This window comes from Benincasa hispida, chromosome 3 (genome assembly GCF_027475165.1).
Source record: "Benincasa hispida cultivar pf3 chromosome 3, pf3_genome.v1.1, whole genome shotgun sequence".
In the NCBI taxonomy this organism is placed as follows: domain Eukaryota; kingdom Viridiplantae; phylum Streptophyta; class Magnoliopsida; order Cucurbitales; family Cucurbitaceae; genus Benincasa; species Benincasa hispida.
In genome coordinates, this window is record NC_143480.1 from 66090237 (window position 1) to 66109804 (window position 19568).

A 19568-nucleotide genomic window follows, 5' to 3' on the forward strand; every position below is an offset into this window, starting at 1 on the left:
GTCTTTCAAAATATAATAATAATAAAATTTAAACGATAAGTAGTAATATTTTGCTATATTTTTATGTATTTGAAATTTATCCTTAAAATTAGTATGTACAATTTTTTTTTCATTATTTGCAAATTCATTATCGTTGAGCACAAAAAAAAAATTATGAAAACAAAATAAAAATTGAGATAAAACAATAATTCTTAAGCAAGTTTCCAAAAGTATATATTTTTACTCAAATTTTATCTTCCAAAAATAGAAAAGCTCATTTAAGTTTTAACCCCTCCTAATTTTCAAATCATGAAATAAACAAACCCTAATGAAAATTAAAAAAAAAAAATGTATTTGAAAACTAATTAGATGAAAAATCCATTGAACAGGATGAAATGTTGGTCAATGCAAGAAAACAGAAAAAATTGACCAAATATTCCCATAATAGTGATAGCTTCCTTCCTTTCTCTATCACCATCTTATGATCTCTTTGCCCCATCATAATCATACCACATATTCCCATATTTTTATTTGCAAAATAATAATAATGATAATAAACTTGTTTAACATATTTTTGAAAAAAAGTAAATTACACTATTATAATTTAAAATATCAACATTTTTGTTCTCAATCTTTGCCTATTTCAAGTTAAGTAAAACTTAAATTTAAAAAATTATGGCAAATTCCATTTCGAGCTCAAATTTTAAATCAATCCACTATCATACCTTACTCATCAAAATTATATTACATCACGTAAAGCTCATTTACCATATCAAAACTAATCAATTGATAGTCGTGTCATTTGTTTTTTATTTTTAAAACTAGGCATGTTTCCTCTCAATTTTGTTCAATGATTTACATATTTCTTAAATAAAAAAATGAATTCAAAATTTTTAGCCAAATTCTACAAATAAACTACTTTTTAAAAACTATTTTTTAGGTCTTGTTTGATAACCATTTTGTTTTTAGTTTTTGAAAATTAAACCTATTTTTCTCAAATTGTTGCCATGATTTGTATATTTCTTAGATAAAAGAGTTGAATTTTTAACTAAATTTCAAAAATAAAAACAAGTTTCTAGAAACTTATTTTCTAGTTTTCAAATTTTAGTTTGGTTTTAAAAACACTCCTAAAATGTAGGAAAAAAATGGTAATCAATCGATGAAAGTGAGATTTATAGACTTTAAAAAACTAAATGGTTATCTAAAGTAGGTTAGTTTTTAAAAATTTGGCCTGTTTTGGATAATAATTGGTAAAATATAAATTAAAAACAAAAATTGAAAGGTGAAATGAATATTTATAAGTTAATTTCGAAAACTAAAAATTAAAAAACCAAATAATTAATAAACTAGAGTTTTCTAAAGAAAAATTTATTATAGGGTAAAAATAGTAAAACTCATTTAAGCTAAAAATCACCATAAGCATGACTTTAATAATATTTAAAATTTAGGGTAAATCAATTTTCTCCGGTGTGGGTAAAATTTAAAATTCCCCCCCAAAAAAAAAAATATTTTTTCTTTTGTGGCATTACCGTAAATTGCGGATGTAATGTATTTACCATTTGGACTCAAGCGATGACCGTACTGCCCTGCCAAACGGCTCCATAGATAGACCCACGCGCATAATCTCACGCGCCACCACAGAAAGCATTATTATAAGATGTAGGCCCACCGGAGAAGGTGGGGTCGGCGCGCGTCGCGCGTGCTTAGCAGCTTTTTTATATTCATTGGCAGCCTTTTATTTTTTCAATGGCTTTTTTTTAAAAATATTTATATATATATTTTTAAAATTCTATTAATTTTTTTTAAAAAAAAACAGATATAATTAAACTAATTTTACCACCACCATAATCACTTTTTTACATAACATGGGGTAAAGAGGGAACCAGACAATGATGGTGTCAAGGTGAACCATGAAATTTCCAAAAGTATTTTGCAAGAAAATAATAGTACAACTTTGCATTCATTTTTCATTTTTATCCTATGGTAATTTTTTTTAAAATTTCATCTCAATTAAACTAATACATAGACAATCCTTCATTTTTTATTTTAATAAAAAAATTAATAATAGTATTTCAAAGACAATTCCAACATAAATCAATAGATAAAGATACCAATTCACTCCAATTTCTCACACTCTATAATTGATAGTATTTCAAATAAGTTGACCTTTACTCTCATTGAGTTGTCAATAATAATTTTATTTATTGTTTCAATTAACATATACAATTTAAACATAATTTCCTTTTAAAACAATAAATATAATTTTTCAAGTAATTTCGTTAAATTGCAAATTTGACCTCTATGACTCGAAGAAAGTTAAAATTTAGTCCATATAATCTATAAGTGTTTGATAAAACCCCAAAAACTATCTATAAAGTTTTTATCAAAACATGATAATATTTAGAGGTTTTTATGTAGAAGGCCTAAACAAAACCCTATATTTCATAAATGTCTTAAAAGTTGATTTTTTTTTTCCAAAGATGAGATTAATTTTGGACAATTTACCATTTTTCATTGATTTATATTATATATATATATATATATATATATATATTCATATTTTCGAAGTCATTTTAACGATGAAAAGAGAAAATACATTTATTAGAGAGAGATAAAATGCATTTAATATTTTTTTTTCATTTATCAATTGGATAGATAAAATGAATTTATTGTAATATTTTCCATTTTTAAATTTGAAAAAATGCATTTAATGAAATTTTATTTTCTATTTACATTGGTTTTCACGTATCAACTTATTGGTTTTTTTTTACGGATTATTATTTGATTCATGGTTATTTTAAATATACCTTATAACATTTTATTAGATATTTGAAAATATTCTAATCAATATATGAAATATAATACGATTTATAAATTAGAGATTAACTAAATGTTTAACATAAATCACATTATAAATCAAAATATGAAATATACCATAGTATATAAATATTCATAAATTTCATTTACACTACAAAATATATATCATATATACTATTTAGGTAGTAAAAAATCACGAGTCAAAATTTGTATATATCATAAATACATGAAGTTTAAATCTAAAAAAAAACACTCATTTACTTCGGTGTATATCAAATTTCCTACCTAAGCTTAAAAAATACATATATATCTCAATATATATATAAAAAGGGAAAAAATAAAACTGAATCAAGTCCGCCGTTCGTTTGCTCTGAGTTCGCCATCACCATTCTTGTCATTCTATGCTCGCCCTATTATCGGATGCAACTCATAAGCCAGAAGGAGAAGAGAGAGGGAGGAAAAAGAAATGACCTTAAAGCATGGGAGAGAGAATATATGCATGGAGGAGAGAGAATGTGCATGGGGGAGAGAAAAATGCATCGAATGAGAGAATAATATATATATAACGTAGGTGAAGGTTAAATTATAAATGACCAAGTGAAAATAGGGAGACCAATATGATTTTTTTTTTTTTTTTTTTTTGTGTGTGTGTAAAAGATGAAATGTTAAAGACATTATCTTAGTATGATCTATTTTTAAGGTTTTTTTATGTAGAAATTCCTAATAATATTTATGAAAAAAATATTCAGACCTAGAGCTACACCTATTTTGTGTAGCCCACCAATTGTCCAATTCAAAATTGACATGTGGCAATAATTTTTTATTTTTCCAAATAAGTTAAATAATTATTATTTTTGCTATGTGATAAATGAAAGGGTTCACTACACTAATCATTACCTTTGTTCATGAGGTTTATCAAACCATAAAAACTAAATTCTAATTTTTAAATCATAGACTAAAATTCTAATTTTTAAATCATAGACTATCTCTAACTTTTTTCGAATCATAGGATCAAATTAGCAATTTAATTTAATTTAATTTTTTTAAAAGGGTAGACTCAAACTTTACTCATGGAATTATTTGTGAATTAATATTAAAAAAATGGAACACACAACTCGATAACAAATTAAAATATTTCAGTGAAATCAACAAGTCAATAAAATAACACAAAAACAGCAAAAAGCAAGTTATATGAAATGAAAAATTGAATCTTTGTAATGAAGAAAGAATACAAAGCCCCTGCATGTGAAGAAAAACAAATACTGGTGAAAGGTTATGATTTAGGGTATGGATTTTGGAGGGTTTTTGGTCCAAATACTATGAAGGTCGTGGCACTGTAACACGTGAGAGTGGTCAAGAAAAGAGAGAGAGAAGTATTGAATTAGGGGAAGAAAGAAAAGAAAAGAAAAGAAAAGAAAAGAAGGAAGAGCAAATTTGTAAGTTTTATTCTTTTATTCAATTTTGCTGACAAAAGGAGAGGAGCATAGACCCAGGTCCCAGACAGGGAGGTCAGTGACACAAACCAGGTCTTTGGGTCTTTAGACTCTTTTGCATTTAGCCCTCTCCTCCTTTTTTCTCACTTTACAAAAAGCAAGGCATAACCACCTCCTCCCTTTAGATTCTTTCTATTCTTCTTCTTCTTCTCCTCCTTTTTCTCTGTTTCCCCCCCTTCTCTCTCCTTTTCCTTGAACAACTTCTTGTTTGTGATCTGGGTTTGGCTTGGTTCCATGTTTTTCATCATTTTTTGCCTATAATCTGTAAGTTTTTTTTTTTTTGGTGTGTTTTTGAGCTGCATTTTGATATTGATCATCTGGGGTTTTGCTATTTCTTTCTTACATTGACTGCTTTGAGAACTTGAAGCACTTGTTTGTTTGTTTTTCCAACTTTTAAGTTCAGTTTGATGGTTGGAGATGAATTCCCTGCCCGGTAGTACCTTTTGGTTTCTGGGTTTTCTCTTTTATTGAATGTGTTGTTTGCTTCCTGTGTTGGTTTGCCTTAATTTATATAAACGAGAGATTGTGTAATGTAGGTATTGGAGGTTTTGGATTGTAGCTGCTGAGTGTTCTTTTTCTTTGCTCTGAATGTTGTTTCTATTTTTTTTTGTCCTGAAAAGTTTATTGGAAAGAAGGCTACATTTCAAGAACCAGGGGTTTTTGGCGTGGATTTCTCCTTCTGGATGTGAAAATCTTTTGGGAATCTGTATGTAGTTTGGCCTTGTGGATTGGACAAAAACATTTTTTTTCTGGGGAGAGAGAGAGTATTGGTTGGAACCGTTGGAATTTTGTTGAATTTTGGTGGATTGTTGGAACAATTTGGTGAGGAAATTTTCCAGTTTTTTTAAAAAGAAAGGTAAGACCTTACTAGCCACACCATCTTATGAAATAATAATAATAACAACAAATAAATATGCTTCTAATCTTTCACAGTTTGGTTTAATTGCTATATCTTTTAGTTTGAGATGTGAGGTGTCCTTTTATGATGTATAAAGCTGTTGTCTACTTGGTTTTTTCTATGTTAGTCTCTCCCTCACCCCATAAGCTCCTCAGTCCTCATATTCCTTATTTTATATTTTTCTTGTTTGTTTTTCCCCCTTTAGAAATTACAATGGCCTGATCAATGATATGTTTCCAATTCGATCCATTGATTAACCCTTTATTCAATTGATCTGCTATTGGGTACCGACAAATGTATGAAATAAACTAAAACAATGCATTTTTTCTTATTTCATCATTAGGTTTACTTGAAAAATCAATCTTATTGCTTTAATGCAGAATCAAATTCGGATCGATGACGAAGATTAGTCCCGAGTTTGAAGAAACTGTGCTCATGGAGGGAATTTTGCCAGTTTCAGTTGATGTTAGCTTTGCTTCCAATCAATTTCCAAAATATAAATTAGGACCTGACAATCAGATTTTAGAAGATCCCCAGGATGAAGACCAGGGCCCTTCTCTTAAAGAGGTTATCGAACAGGAAACTGCCCAGTTGTCAGAGCAGCACAAGCGACTCTCAGTTCGTGACCTTGCTTGTAAATTCGACAAGAACTTGTCTTCTGCCGCTAAGCTGTCTGATGAGGTTCAAACTACTTTCTTTTCTAGTGAAACAATACTGTGGTCATTAAACTTGTATTGATCCAGCTTTGTATCACATTAGACTCTCTTCTTTGAAGGTCTTGCATTTCTAATGCAACTAACTGTATTTTAAATAACTTTCTTGGGATTCAGGCGAAGCTCAGGGAAGTGCCTTCACTGGAGGGACATGTTCTTTTGAAGAAGCTTCGAGATGCGTTAGAGTATTTGAAAGGTCGTTTGGCTGGGCGAAATAAGGAGGATGTGGAGAAAGCTATCTCCATGGTTCGTTTTTCATCCCTTATCATTTTCAGTTGGTTGTTTTAGCCCAAGTTGAACTTTAATATTGAAAGCCTCGCTCACACCATTTCCTCTGTCATAGGGGTAAAGTTATTATCTCTTGATGAAGATTTTTTATTTGTTCAAAATGTTATATAAAATCTGTTCACTTTTTTCATTTGCATGTTTTTGGCGTGTTCTGTACTGGCGAGTTTGTTGATCACTTTGATGATGAAACTTGTGAAACTTGTAGAAAGTTACTAATATTAGCAATCTCTCTTCCCACTATAATCTGTTGATCACTTTGATTTCTAGATCTTCTTCTTCATCTTTTTCCCCATTGTAACTTTCTCCTCTTTTGCAACACTAGATTCTGGTATTTTTCTTTGTTGTTTTCATCCAAATAATTATTTGTTGCACGTGCACTTAATATTTTGTATGCTTGCCGTAAAAAATCATTTAGGTGGAAGCTCTAGCTGTTAAGTTAACCCAAAAAGAAGGAGAACTGATTCAAGAAAAGTTTGAAGTGAAAAAGCTGGCAACCTTTCTCAAACAGGTTATCAGATTCACATTCTGATCCTATTTACATGTCTTCATTATCTTCTTATTCTTATGATCAAACTAAACAATTATCAGAAGATATATATTTGCAGACGTGGTTGGATGTCGTGGGCGAACTATGATATTCCACATGTCAAGTTATTTATTTTCCGTGCCTTTTGTTTTTCTTTGTAGCAATGCCAAACTAATACTTCTTATTTATTTATTTATTTACTTTAGGCTTCTGAAGATGCCAAGAGGTTGGTTAACCAGGAGAAGTCTTTTGCTTGCGCTGAAATTGAGAGCGCAAGAGCAGTTGTTCAGCGAATCGGGGAAGCTCTTGAGGAACAAGAAAAAAATTCTGACGAATCTAATAAACAGGTTTAAGTTTCTTCTTCTTCTTCTTCTTCACATTTTCTGTTAATTACAGTCTTCAATTTCTTATTATATCTATGATTTCAAATTTTAATTCTCCTATGTTTAAGAAGATATATGCAAGATCAGCTGCTTGAACAAATTAGAAATGAGTGATATGCCAGAAAAATACGATGATACTCTCTAGCTATAACCCTGAATTCCATCCAAGCCTTCTGATTATAGGGTTTTTATTTCTATGGCTTAAATAAGTATACCTGTCAAAATTTGTTGAGACCTACTTTGTGGGCATTTGTGAAAGAGACTGCAGGGAATACCAAATACTTCATATTTCATCCATGTTTCTAAGAAACTCTTTAGCACTTACAACACATATTCTGAGTCTCTGACCATGAGGTGTTAAGTATCTACCACTTCAGTTTTTTCCTTTGTTGATTAGATTTGGAACCGAGGGCTAAAAAGCAATGCTCAAACCTTTTCTTTTAGATTGTCACAGGTTGCTCAAAAGATTTTAAATCTATGGCTAGTTACAGTTAGTTGAATCTTAAAACACCAATTGACCCAAAAGTTTAAGTTGATGGGTGAAGGTAAATTTAATATAATATCCAACACTCCCCCTCACTTGTGGGTTTGTAATATGAAGAAGACCAACAAGTGGAAATGAATATTAGTTGAGGGAGAAAACAATAATGCAGGGGCTTGATCCCAGGATATCCTGAAGCAATCTGCTCTGATACCATCTTAAATCACCAATTGATCAAAAAGCTTAAGTTGATGGGTAAAGACAAATTTCATATAATATCTAACATTGAATTATTGGATCTTCGACTCACTATAGGAAATTTTGAATATCTAGTTAGTGTCCGGTATGATGTGCGTACATCAACTGGACACATGTTTATAGAGACCTTGTTTACATACCCTTAAGTTTCTGTATAACCTTCATTCACTTTCAGCATCACTTTAAAGTTTTATTTTGGTTCAAGGTTCTAACTGTTTTTGTTTTGGTTTAAGGTTCTAACTGTTTTGTGATTTTTATAATTCTGCGTTATGGACAGGAAGTCGAGGGACTAGTAGAGGAAGTTCAAGAGGCTAGAAGAATTAAACAATTGCATCAACCAAGCAAGGTGCTCACTTCATCTTGCTTATCTGCTTAGTTTTTTCCAAGTTAACATTGATTGATGCTAGAAAATAGGTTTCAACAATAGTATATGGGGATCCAAATATCAAATCTTATGTTTTGGTTTCAAATTAAAGCTTCCAGTTTTGCTTAATTTCTAAAGAGTATTTTATCCTACTGACATGGATGCTAAACACTCTTTTGGATCTAATTTGCCTCATTACCGATGATGAGGAAATCGTTTGTCAACAACCACTTTCTGACTTTTGATATCCTAAATGATGCTAATAATACAATTTAGAAGTTACCATCTGGATCTGTATGAATCAAGTGTGCAACCACAGGGTAGTTAATAATCTTTCAGTGGATTCACTTGATGACTTGTACTTGTGTTTCTATATGCATAGGTGATGGGCATGGAACACGAGCTTCGTGCACTAAGAGCTACAATTCGAGAGAAAACAATAATCTCGGCAAAGCTCCAAAGAGAGGCATGTTACAAAATTTGAATTTGGATAATTTTGATACATATTTGTGGCATAATACTGTAGAAACAAAGTAATTTTGACGTGAAAAAACCGTCTACGTTTACTTATGTCACTATAATTTTGATGTGAAAAAACCGTCTACGTTTGCTTATGTCACTATCATTTGTTTATCCAGCTCACAATGTGCAAAAGGGCTGCTGAGAACAAGTCTTGTTTATACGTTTTAGATGGTTCTGAAACTCTAGGTTCATTTTTGAGAATCAAATGTGCCTCAGATGCAGCACCTCCACTTTCGAAATGTTTGATTCAATGGTATCGGATGTCATCAGATTGCAGCTGGAAGCAAGTAATTACAGGTAAACGTTTTTGTTTTAGACCTCTGGTGGCTGCAGTCAACTTCTTAAACTCATGCCAAATAATAGGCTTTGCCAATCTCAATTAAATTCATGAACATATTGTATTTCATGAAAGAACATTGATGCTTAGGCATATGAGTTCATTTTGTTCCTTGATGATACATTTAGTTTGTCTTTTCCTATTTTTGGTGAATACACAACGCCATTGTTAATAGAACCGTCAGTAAGTATAACATGCTGCAGTACTAGCTGGTTCGGTTAGTTTGCACGATTTCAGTAGTTTTGAGATGGCAAATGCTCGTTAAGAGCATATGGTTTTTCACTGTACCATCTTGTTAATTTTTGCATTTTTATGTTCCATTCGGTTTTTTTTTCCTCAATCTCTGTTTTATGATCTTACTGATGTCTAGTTTTTACCTGGTTTATTATTTCCCCACTTTCTTCCTTTACAATGTTCCTTTTGACATATTCTTCTTAGTATAATTTTCGTTTGTTTTTTGCCTTAACCGTTTTATCTTCTCATCAGGTGCCACCAAGTCAATCTATGCCCTGGAGCCGCTTGATGTCGGGCGAACCTTACAAGTAGAAGTTGTGTCTAATGGCCAAAAAGTGATCATGATGACAACTGGTCCCATTGAAAGTGGTTGGTTTTTGTAATTGAGATTTTTTAGTCATCCTTTAATCTTAACTCACAGTCTCTCCCTCTCCCACGCCGTGCCATGCGGTAAAAGAAAACTGACAAAATCACCTTTGACAGCTGCAGGGGTCGGAACACATTTTGAGATGCTGTTGCGAAAATCGAACTCGGAATTCAATGTATGTAATTCATCTCTTTAATTCCATCCAATGCACACATACATAAATTCTTTACCTATCTACATTAATATTCATAAAGTCATACAAGTTGTATCATGCTGAATTTTTAGTGAGTAAATTGAATTCTACCCTCGAAACAAACCGATGCCATAAATGAAATTATGAGATGTTTCCCTGCTCACAAAATTGTAATCCCAATAGATTAGCAGGCCAATCGCGCTGGACACTCTTTGAACATCAATTTCTCAAGTTTGATATTTAAATCTGCAGGTAACAATATCCCAGATGAATGGACAAGATTATGCATCAAATTCTGTTCATGTATTTCATGTTGGGAAAATGAGAATGAAGCTATCCAGAGGTTGGATTACCAAAGCTCGGGAAAATTATTCGTCGTCGATGCAGGTATTGTAACAATGTGCAATAGTTTTAACATTGAAATAGATACCTGAGCAAAAAAGATGGAAGTTTTTGACATAGATTATATAAGTATAGTTGTCATACAGTTAGATGGGAGTTAATTTTGCTTACTGTTCCTTTTGTTCTTTTTGGAATAAGAGTTCAGAGAAAACAAGCTTTGTAGAACTGTTATCGTAAGCATTTTTCCGTTAGTTTGTTTTTGTCGATGACCTATTTTTTAGATTAACTTGAAAGTCACCGGCCTATAGATAACGGTTTTCATTATATTATCTTACTTTTCTTTTTTAACTTCTTCAAAATATTGATAGATTGATGAAGATTATATTTATTCACTTCGAACCGGTTATCCAATTTCAACTTTCCTTCAATATCTTCCAAGAGTCATTTCTTAGTTTTGACCTTTGTGTCAATGAATGTGATTCTCATCGTCTCCCTCCTCGACTCTAGCTATGTGGAGTTAGAGATGACCGAAATACCGCAACCAAGGCATTATTCTGGCAAGGAAGAAAGGGACTCTCTTTCGTGTTGACGTTCGAATCGGAGCGAGATAGAAACGCTGCAATCATACTTGCCAGGAAATTCGCCAACGATTGCAATGTAAGTGATTTCTTCCAATCATGTTCACCATCGTGTTTTGTTCACGTGTAAAAATTCTCTGGTTTATACGGTTCTGAAGTCGAAAAACATACAATGTGACAGGTGATGTTGGCTGGACCAGATGATCAAGCATAGAAGTGAAAACTAACCAACTGATCTTTCTCTTAGATGTCTCAGTTTTTCCCTTTTTGCCCCTTCTTTTGGTTAATTTTGAAAGTAGGGTTTTTTTTAGGAGTGTGATAGTAATATGGTTTGTGAGTGAAGAAAAATTGGCTTATTTGTAATGTAATTTTTTTTTAATTTGTTTTTGTTTTCTTTTGTTTTTTTTTTTTTCCACTAATTAGGTTGAGTTGTTTTAGGCATCCTTTTTTATTTGCCTAATCATCTGTTGTAACAAAGCTTAAAAGTTTATAATCAATTGGTTCATTTGTGATTGATTTTGTTATTTTATATAGCAGACTTTAATCTTAATATCTTATCTTTTCATTGACTCACGTGGTAACAATTCCCTTTTTAAAAAAGAGAAATTGTTTTAAATGAAAAAATATTGAAAATATTTCTATTAATGTAGATTGCGATATACCTTTATTACTAAACGATAGATCGTGATAGACTTCTATTATTCCATGATAAATGTTGAAATATATAAGTTAACTCATTTTTTTTTTAATTTGAAAACAATCCATTAAAAAGTTATATATATATTATTGAATAAATGGGTTTTATGATATCTATTCCCTCCAAATCAAATAATCAAATGGTGAGATTTCGATTGCTTGAAATTTTGGTAGGAAAAATTTCGATTCTTTCCTTATTTTTTTGAAATCTCGAAATTTTCATCTATATTTCAATATTTCAAAATTTCATTTTTTTTTAAAAGCAATTAGCTAGCTCACGAGAAATACAAGGAAAGTATTTCCCCACCTCTTTTATCATAAAAAAAACTTTATTTTCAAAAATCCTACATAATTCATTCAAATATTTTTCATTGAATTTTCTTATCATTTCACCACAAACTTGAAATGACATGAGTTCTCTAATATTCCTCCCAAGCTATATCTATTTGTAGAGTTATTTTTCTTCTTTCTTTCTATTATATTGTTTTGATTAATGTTATGCTTTTTATATCCCTTTTAACTTTTATGTTTAATGTTATGGTTTTTCTATTCTTATTATGTTATGTTAGTTTAATGCTATGATTTTTCATTTTTGTTTCACTTCATTTAATAATAAATAATTTACAATTATTTATATACAAATAACTTCATGTCCTTTAATTTCCAATATTTGATATTATTTTGTAACTAATTTTTAAATTTTTAAAAAATTTATGCTTTCGCATCGACATTTACATAAATATTTTACAATATACATCTAAATGTTGTTTTACTTTATAGAAATGATGATTAAAAATGATCAACTATAGTTTAAATTTAACCACAATCAAAGCCTCATTAATTAATTATAACAATTTCCATAAAGTTTCCCAAAATTTCTATCAATATCAATATTTCTATTGATATTTCTATAAAGTCGAGACTTCGATATTTTCATTGACATCGATATTTCAAACTTGGTGTATAATGACTCTTGAATTTGATAAATCGCACAAATTTAATGCAAGACTTTCAGTTTCAGTCCTAAAATCCTAATCTTTGATGAATATTGCATTTTTCTAAAAATAAAAGTAAGTTCTTTTGCACAATATTAAACCATAAAATGGAAATTGAAATATTTTTATTAGTTTAAAAGTAAAAAATTGTAACTTTATGCAATTTTAAAGTGTAATGTGATAGAAATTGAAAGTTTAGTATTAAAATTTATAGATTTAGAGATAAAATTTAATAACTTTTCCATTAAAGAAAGTATATAAGAATGGTATGGTCAGTCATTATAGTAATCATTTTCATTGATTTATATCATATTTACATACATATCAAGATGGAGCTATGTAATTGATCATAATGGGATTGTTGGGCACAACAACCATCTTTTTCATTTCCTTTTTTTAGAAATTTTTGGTAAGTGTTTTTGTTTTTTTCATTTTTCATTTATAAAAAAAAATCCAAAATTAGGTAGAAATTCTGGATATAAAAAAATCAATTTTTTATTTTCTTATTTTTAGTTTTCATTTTAAAACATAAATACAATATTATTTTTTCACTTAATAGAATGGATAATAAATATTTAAAAAATAAATACAATTGACAAATTTTGGATTTAAATGATTTATAAAACTAAATTTTCATATATAAATTTACATTTTCAAAGTTTGTGAGAAAAAGCAATAATGAATAATTACTTGGCATATTTTTGTTTCTTTATTAATAAAACAAGGGGGAAAAAAAGAGAAAAAGAAAATTAAAACAAACAAAACAGCTACTAAATCTTTCTTTATTAAAAAGGTTTTCATTTCTCTATTTTATGTTTCTTGTTCATTACCCTTTAAAATTAAAAACAAAAATATGTTGGATAACTAATTTTATGTCTTGGTTTGGAAGAAAAAAAAAAAAAGAAATAGAAAATTGTTCCATATGTATTGTTTCTTGTTTTTTATTTCTTTAGTTAAAATAAAATTTAATACTAACTAAATGGGCTTAAAAATGTTACCAAAAGAGTCTAAGGAGCACTTTATGTTTTAATAAAAAAAAATATTTAACAAATTAATCAACCCTAATCATACCGTCAAAGGGTTTTTTAAGTACAATTGTGGAGGTGAGGATCAAATCTTCGATATATAAGGAGGAAGATTATGCAATTATCACTTTGACTACAATCAGGATTTGGAGCTACAGGAGGCCTAAGGTGCTCGAGGCCCTTAAACTTAAAAAATAGGTATATTATTAGTACTATGAAATACAATAGTATTTCAAAAATTGACCCCTATGACTGGAAGATTTAAAAATTGATATAAATTGAAATGTCGAGATTTCAATTTTACATAAATATCGATCTGGATGAATATTTCTAAAAAGATTTATAAAAGATATATATATTTTGACCTTTTTGTTAGGGAAGTATTTTTATTTTCATTGTAAAATATAATTTGAATGATGAATAACATCTTTAAAACTTCTATATACAAATGCATAATTACAATTTGATAATATAAGTAATAATTTATATATACAGTATTCTCTCTCTCTTCTTTTTTGAATTTCATTTTTCCATCAAATAATTTAAAATGGAAAAAATGAATAAAAATATTTTTAAATATTAGAATTTTTTTTCTAAAAAACTAATTCCATAAAACTAAATTATAGTTACTGTAAAACAAAATATACAAGTCAAAATTAGGACATAAAAAGTGCATTATTGACGTCGAGATTAGATGTTTGATTTCCATACCCTATAGATTTAAAAAAAAAAAAAAACTTTTAGATCATTTATATATTATCGAGCAAATTAAAATCAAAATAGCAAATCTAAACATAGCTCATTAGATAAAACACAAAATTCAAACAGTGTAGATGGTTTGCTCCCCCACTGTGTACAATAAGCATAATATTGATACCTAGATAAACCGTGAATTTGTAATGTGGAGGGAAAATGACAGAAATGTCCTGCAAAAAAAAAAGGAAATTAAATACTAATGTAGTGTCAGGCCACCCATACTCCGATACTAAAGTTAATAAAGGGGTGAGATGACTAATGAGTATGGGTAGCAGAGAATAGTATGAAATGTTTTGGAGTGGGTAAAATATAGATTAAGGGAAAACTACAAAGTTTGATTTAGATGACATTAGTTATTATCCTAAAAATTGATAGTCTGATCCGTTTCTGACACGTACTACCCCATTTGAAGTTGAATGTTTAAATTCCCTACTCATTTATATTGTAATTATAAAAAAAATTTCAAATACCATTTTGGTTATGTAATTTGGAGTTTATTTAATTTTAGTACTTATATTTTCTAACCTCCAATTTTAATTTATATATTTTTAATAAATCTTAAATTTAGTCTATAATATAAATATATTATTTTATTCTAAAACCTTTATTATATAGCATCTTTATCATAAATTTTTAAAACATATCACAACTTTACCATAGTGTATTTTCTTTTAAAAAAATTATTACTATTAATTAACGAACTTCGATAAAAATTAATTATAAAGAACTAAATTTATGATTTATCGAAAATATCTCAATTGAACCAACTCGAGAAATTTTTATTAAGCTTAAAAGTACATAATTTTTACAGCAAGGAGAAAAGGAGGATTAATTATAAAAGAAAGATCACAAAATTAAAATAATTTCCAATGATATCCAATGATAAGTCGCCACGTGCGCCAAAACCAAAGATCTCGTTTGCCCTTTATTTAATATTTCATTTTTATTCCCCCACACACAAACGGTAGTTTTTTAAACTCCAACGGCTATCTTTCTCTACGACCCAACGCCGTTGGATCATTCCCAGATCCAACGGTCAAAATTTCAAACTCATTCGACCGTTGTAAGAGAAGCGTTGGTCTGTAGCTTCAAAAAGGGCATTGTTTCGCTTTGCGTCCGAATGAATTCATTTTCATTTTAGAGGGAAAGTGAGAGAGGAGAGAGAGAGAGGGAGAGAGAGGGAGAGATCTAGAAGACTTGAAGAAGAAGAAGAAGGGTTTCGATTGTTTGTGTTTCTCTCCGTCTTTCGAGTATTTCAGAAATGGCTTCAAGACCAGTTGTTCCTCAACAAATCAGAGGTACAAGAAATTGTTCATCCTTTTGAAAATTACCCTTTTCTTTTTTCTGGGTTTTTTTTTTTCTGAGATTTTTCGTTTATGAATTGCATCTAAGGTCTCTGCCCTGTTCCGTAGTAATTCCTATGTTGTTTTGTGTACTGTGTTGATCTCCTTGTGTATTTTCTCTGAAAGATCTGTAAATTGGTGTTGTTGGGTTGGGGTTTTTATAGCATTTGACTGAACTGCGAAATGAGGAAATCTCTGGCATATTTCATTGTGTCTTGTGTTTTCTTTTTATTTGTATTCTTTCTCTTTCTTTTGTGTTGAATTGGGTTTCTTTTATGAGGGAAGGTGAGGCAGTGATTGGCGGAGGAAAGCAAGCAAAGGGTGGGGCCGCGGCAGATGCAAGGAACCGCCGAGCATTGGGTGATATTGGGAATCTGGTAACTGTTCGAGGAATTGACGCGAAGGCAAATCGCCCTATTACAAGGAGTTTCTGTGCTCAGTTGCTTGCTAATGCTCAAGCTGCTGCAAAAGCTGAAAATAATAAGGTTTCTCATCATATTCATCGTTTTGTTGTTGTCTTTTTCGTACTTTCTCAGGATCTTTAACGAGTTTTCTTTCTTAATGCAGAAACAAGTACATGTTAATGTAGATGGGGCTGCTCCCATTCTTGATGGTGGTGTTGTGGCTATTAAGAAAGCAGGAGCTCCCAAGCCAGCACATAAGAAAGTTGCAATTAAACCAACATCGGAGGTTATTGAGATAAGCCCCGACACGGTCGAAAAAGTCCAAGCCAAGGAAGTCAAATGTGCAAACAAGAAAAAGGAAGGAGAAGGAGTATCAAAGAAGAAAGCTCAGACTCTCACTTCAGTACTGACTGCTAGAAGCAAGGTTAGAATTTATTAATCCTTAAACTGAAAAACCAAGATGATTCTTTGAGACAGATCTCTAAAGTTTGTCATATTTGCAGGCTGCCTGTGGTGTATCCAAGAAACCTAAAGAACAGATTTTTGATATTGATGCTGCAGATGTTGGTAATGAGTTGGCAGCAGTTGAATATGTTGAGGACATTTACACTTTTTATAAACAAGCTGAGGTATGTATTGATTTGATCTTCTCTTTGTTTGTAAGACGAGATGGAAGCCACCCGTCCGTAGACATTCACTGAATCTATGTTGTGTGTGTCAATTGTAAACAGAATGAGAGCAGACCTCATGATTATATGGATTCACAACCTGAGATAAACACTACAATGAGGGCTATTTTGGTGGATTGGCTAGTTGATGTGCACAACAAATTTGAACTCTCACCCGAGACTTTCTACCTCACGATCAATATAATCGATCGATTCCTTGCGACAAAGATAGTTCCAAGAAGGGAATTGCAATTGGTGGGCATTGGAGCCATGCTTATAGCCTCCAAATATGAAGAAATTTGGGCGCCGGAGGTATGTAAAACTCGAATCGTGTTAAGAATGCGATCAAAGGCCTGCATTAATTAGAATTTGGATGCTAACAGCGCATTTTTTTTGTTGCAGGTAAATGACTTTGTATGCCTTTCGGATAGAGCTTACACTCATGAACAGATACTAGTGATGGAGAAGAAGATCTTGGGCAAGTTGGAATGGACATTGACGGTTCCTACACCATATGTTTTCCTTGCGCGATTCATCAAGGCATCGAAGGACTCGAATCACGAGGTGAGAGAAATTGATACAACTATTTTAGGGCCTTTCTTGACAAACTTAAAACTGATTATGAACATTGAACTTGTTGTAGATGGAAAATTTGGTTTATTTTCTGGCCGAACTTGGCATAATGCATTACAATACGGCAATGATGTATTGCCCGTCGATGATTGCCGCCTCGGCAGTCTATGCTGCTCGATGCACATTGAAGAAAACCCCTGCTTGGGATGACACCCTCAAGTTGCATACTGGTTTCTCAGAACCTCAGATAATGTAAGCAAAATTTAATGAGTTTTTTTCTTAGCTAACTTCTCTTTTTGGTGATTTTACAACTTTGTTGGCTTGTTGTTTCCTTGTAATAGTGATTGTGCAAAACTTCTGGTGGGGTTCCATGGGGTAGCAGACAAGAACAAGCTTCAAGTAATATATCGAAAGTACTCGAGCTCCGAGCGGGGAGCGGTAGCGTTGCTTCAGCCAGCCAAAGCTCTGTTGGCTCTTAATGTTGGTGGTGTCCATTGAAGTATTATTAGCTTGAAAAAAACTTTGGTTTTCATGGAGGGAAGAAATGACTACTGAATTTTTTTGTTGTTCTTTTTTTGGGGGAGTTGGCTTTTTTTGGTTGTGTTCCCTGAAAAGAAGTTTGATCATATGATCACACATGATGATAGTTTTGTTTGTAATCAACAATTTCTAATGTTACTGACTCATTACATTCTTCATTCTGTGTTTGTGACAAAATTGCTAACATAGAAATATTTTCTGTTCTTTTTACTGTGTCCTCTCTTTGCAGCTTTGTCTATTTAATTTATATGATAAAAGGGGAAAAAAGTACTGATTATTTAACAATTTTAAGTTTGGTGGTAAATTTATATTTTTGCGCTCCACCAATTCTGAAAAATATGGGCTTTCAAGATCATCTTTGTGGGCCATGTTCCAAGAACCATTGTTGCAACAAATTGTAATTTAGATAATTTTCTACAATGAAATTCTTCCAAAATGAGAAGTGAGAGGGTTTACCATGAATAATTTGGAAGATGATCAACAAACATGCCATCAATGTCAAACTCCCAAAAAAAGGAAATTATTTTCAACCAAAGAAGAGAAGATTTATGCTATTTCTTGTGGTTTCCATTTTAGCGCAAAAAATATCGAAGTCTTAATTTAATTTTACAAAAAATTTAATGAAAATAATTGATAAATTATCGATTTCAATAGATATTTTTCAAAAAATTATGAAAAAAAAAAATTAATTTTTATAATTTTAAAACATTTTATGATTTTTTAAATAAGTTTTTGTTTATTATTTATATATTAACGATATTTTGTTGATTAATCATTGGTTTTTTTTTACTACAATGGAAATATAGATTCCACCTCTCATGTTGATATGGAATTTATGGAAATATGGAAATATCAATGGAATTAACATGTCGATGAAAATTTAATACTATGGATTGGAATGCAAAGATTTTTTTTTTGTGAGGATTTCACAATTTTTCTAGGTAATTTAGAAAAATTATTAATTTAAATATAAGGTGTTTTTTTATTATTAATTTAAATATAAATTAACCAGTAGCCAATTTAGCACCATCATAAAGCCACATGTATAATTAAAAAGTCCAGTTAGCTCTCATTTAAATCTTAAAAATTTAGAGACAAATGATTGATTTTTATGCACCCACCTAATATTAAAAATTTGACTAAAAAAGTACTTTTCTCCTACTAAAAACTAATGTTGTTTAACATCTTTTAAAAATATAAATCATGCCAATTTATATAGACTGTTTTTTTAAAAGCCACAAGTTTAAATATATTGAAATAACTTATGCTACTTCATACTTATAATAAGTAATTTTAAGTTTACTTTACATATATGGTACAATGATATTTCCCTCTAAAAACAAAAAATAATATTATAAACTTGGCGAGGGATGCATTGATTCAGTATGTAATATTAACATCCTTACACTTGAATAGTCGTATCTCATGAGTATAAATTACATCTTTATTGTCCTAATATCTCTCAATAAACATCTATACTCGAACCGTGAGAAAGATTGATGGAAGGACACCCGTGAGAAAGATTGATAGACTGGAGCGAAATCGCACGAAGGAGGGACACGACTTATTTGGAGGAAAACCAAATCCTACAAATCTTTATTTGGAGTGTGGAATCTATCAATAACATTTGGTTTAAGAGAAAGGTTTGGGTAGGCTTGGATAGACTATTTCGATCATCAAGTATGACTGATTTGGGGGGTTGCAAGTTTATCAATAAGGGCTATAGGGGAAGTTGAAGCTATGTTGGAAGGTTTGATATGTAGGATCGGTATGACAATCCTAAATAAGGTTGAAT

The 19568-nt window shown here is 30.7% G+C and overlaps 2 protein-coding genes across 7 annotated transcripts; both read left to right on the forward strand.

Moving 5' to 3' along the window:
* The first annotated feature begins 4015 nt into the window (after nt 1–4015).
* Nucleotides 4016–11297, forward strand: LOC120072505 (stomatal closure-related actin-binding protein 2-like). Of its 6 annotated transcripts, none has more exons than XM_039024881.2 (13): nt 4016–4304; nt 5568–5868; nt 6018–6146; nt 6604–6696; nt 6921–7061; nt 8114–8182; nt 8583–8666; nt 8839–9019; nt 9546–9662; nt 9777–9835; nt 10106–10240; nt 10703–10852; nt 10955–11297. In XM_039024881.2, the coding sequence occupies exons 2-13, from the start codon at nt 5584–5586 to the stop codon at nt 10985–10987; spliced, it is 1476 nt and encodes a 491-aa protein (XP_038880809.1). In that variant the 5' UTR covers nt 4016–4304; nt 5568–5583; the 3' UTR covers nt 10988–11297. The 6 variants fall into 6 exon arrangements, 5 of the variants coding, with proteins under 5 accessions (XP_038880809.1, XP_090168512.1, XP_038880807.1 ...); XM_090312386.1 differs by having other exon boundaries at nt 4109–4232; XM_039024879.2 differs by having other exon boundaries at nt 4140–4322.
* Nucleotides 11298–15363: 4066 nt separating this feature from the next.
* Nucleotides 15364–17931, forward strand: LOC120072965 (G2/mitotic-specific cyclin S13-7-like). Its single transcript, XM_039025506.2, has 8 exons — nt 15364–15543; nt 15874–16073; nt 16156–16416; nt 16496–16621; nt 16724–16972; nt 17063–17224; nt 17304–17485; nt 17575–17931. The coding sequence occupies exons 1-8, from the start codon at nt 15507–15509 to the stop codon at nt 17729–17731; spliced, it is 1374 nt and encodes a 457-aa protein (XP_038881434.1). The 5' UTR covers nt 15364–15506; the 3' UTR covers nt 17732–17931.
* The last annotated feature ends 1637 nt before the right edge of the window (nt 17932–19568 follow it).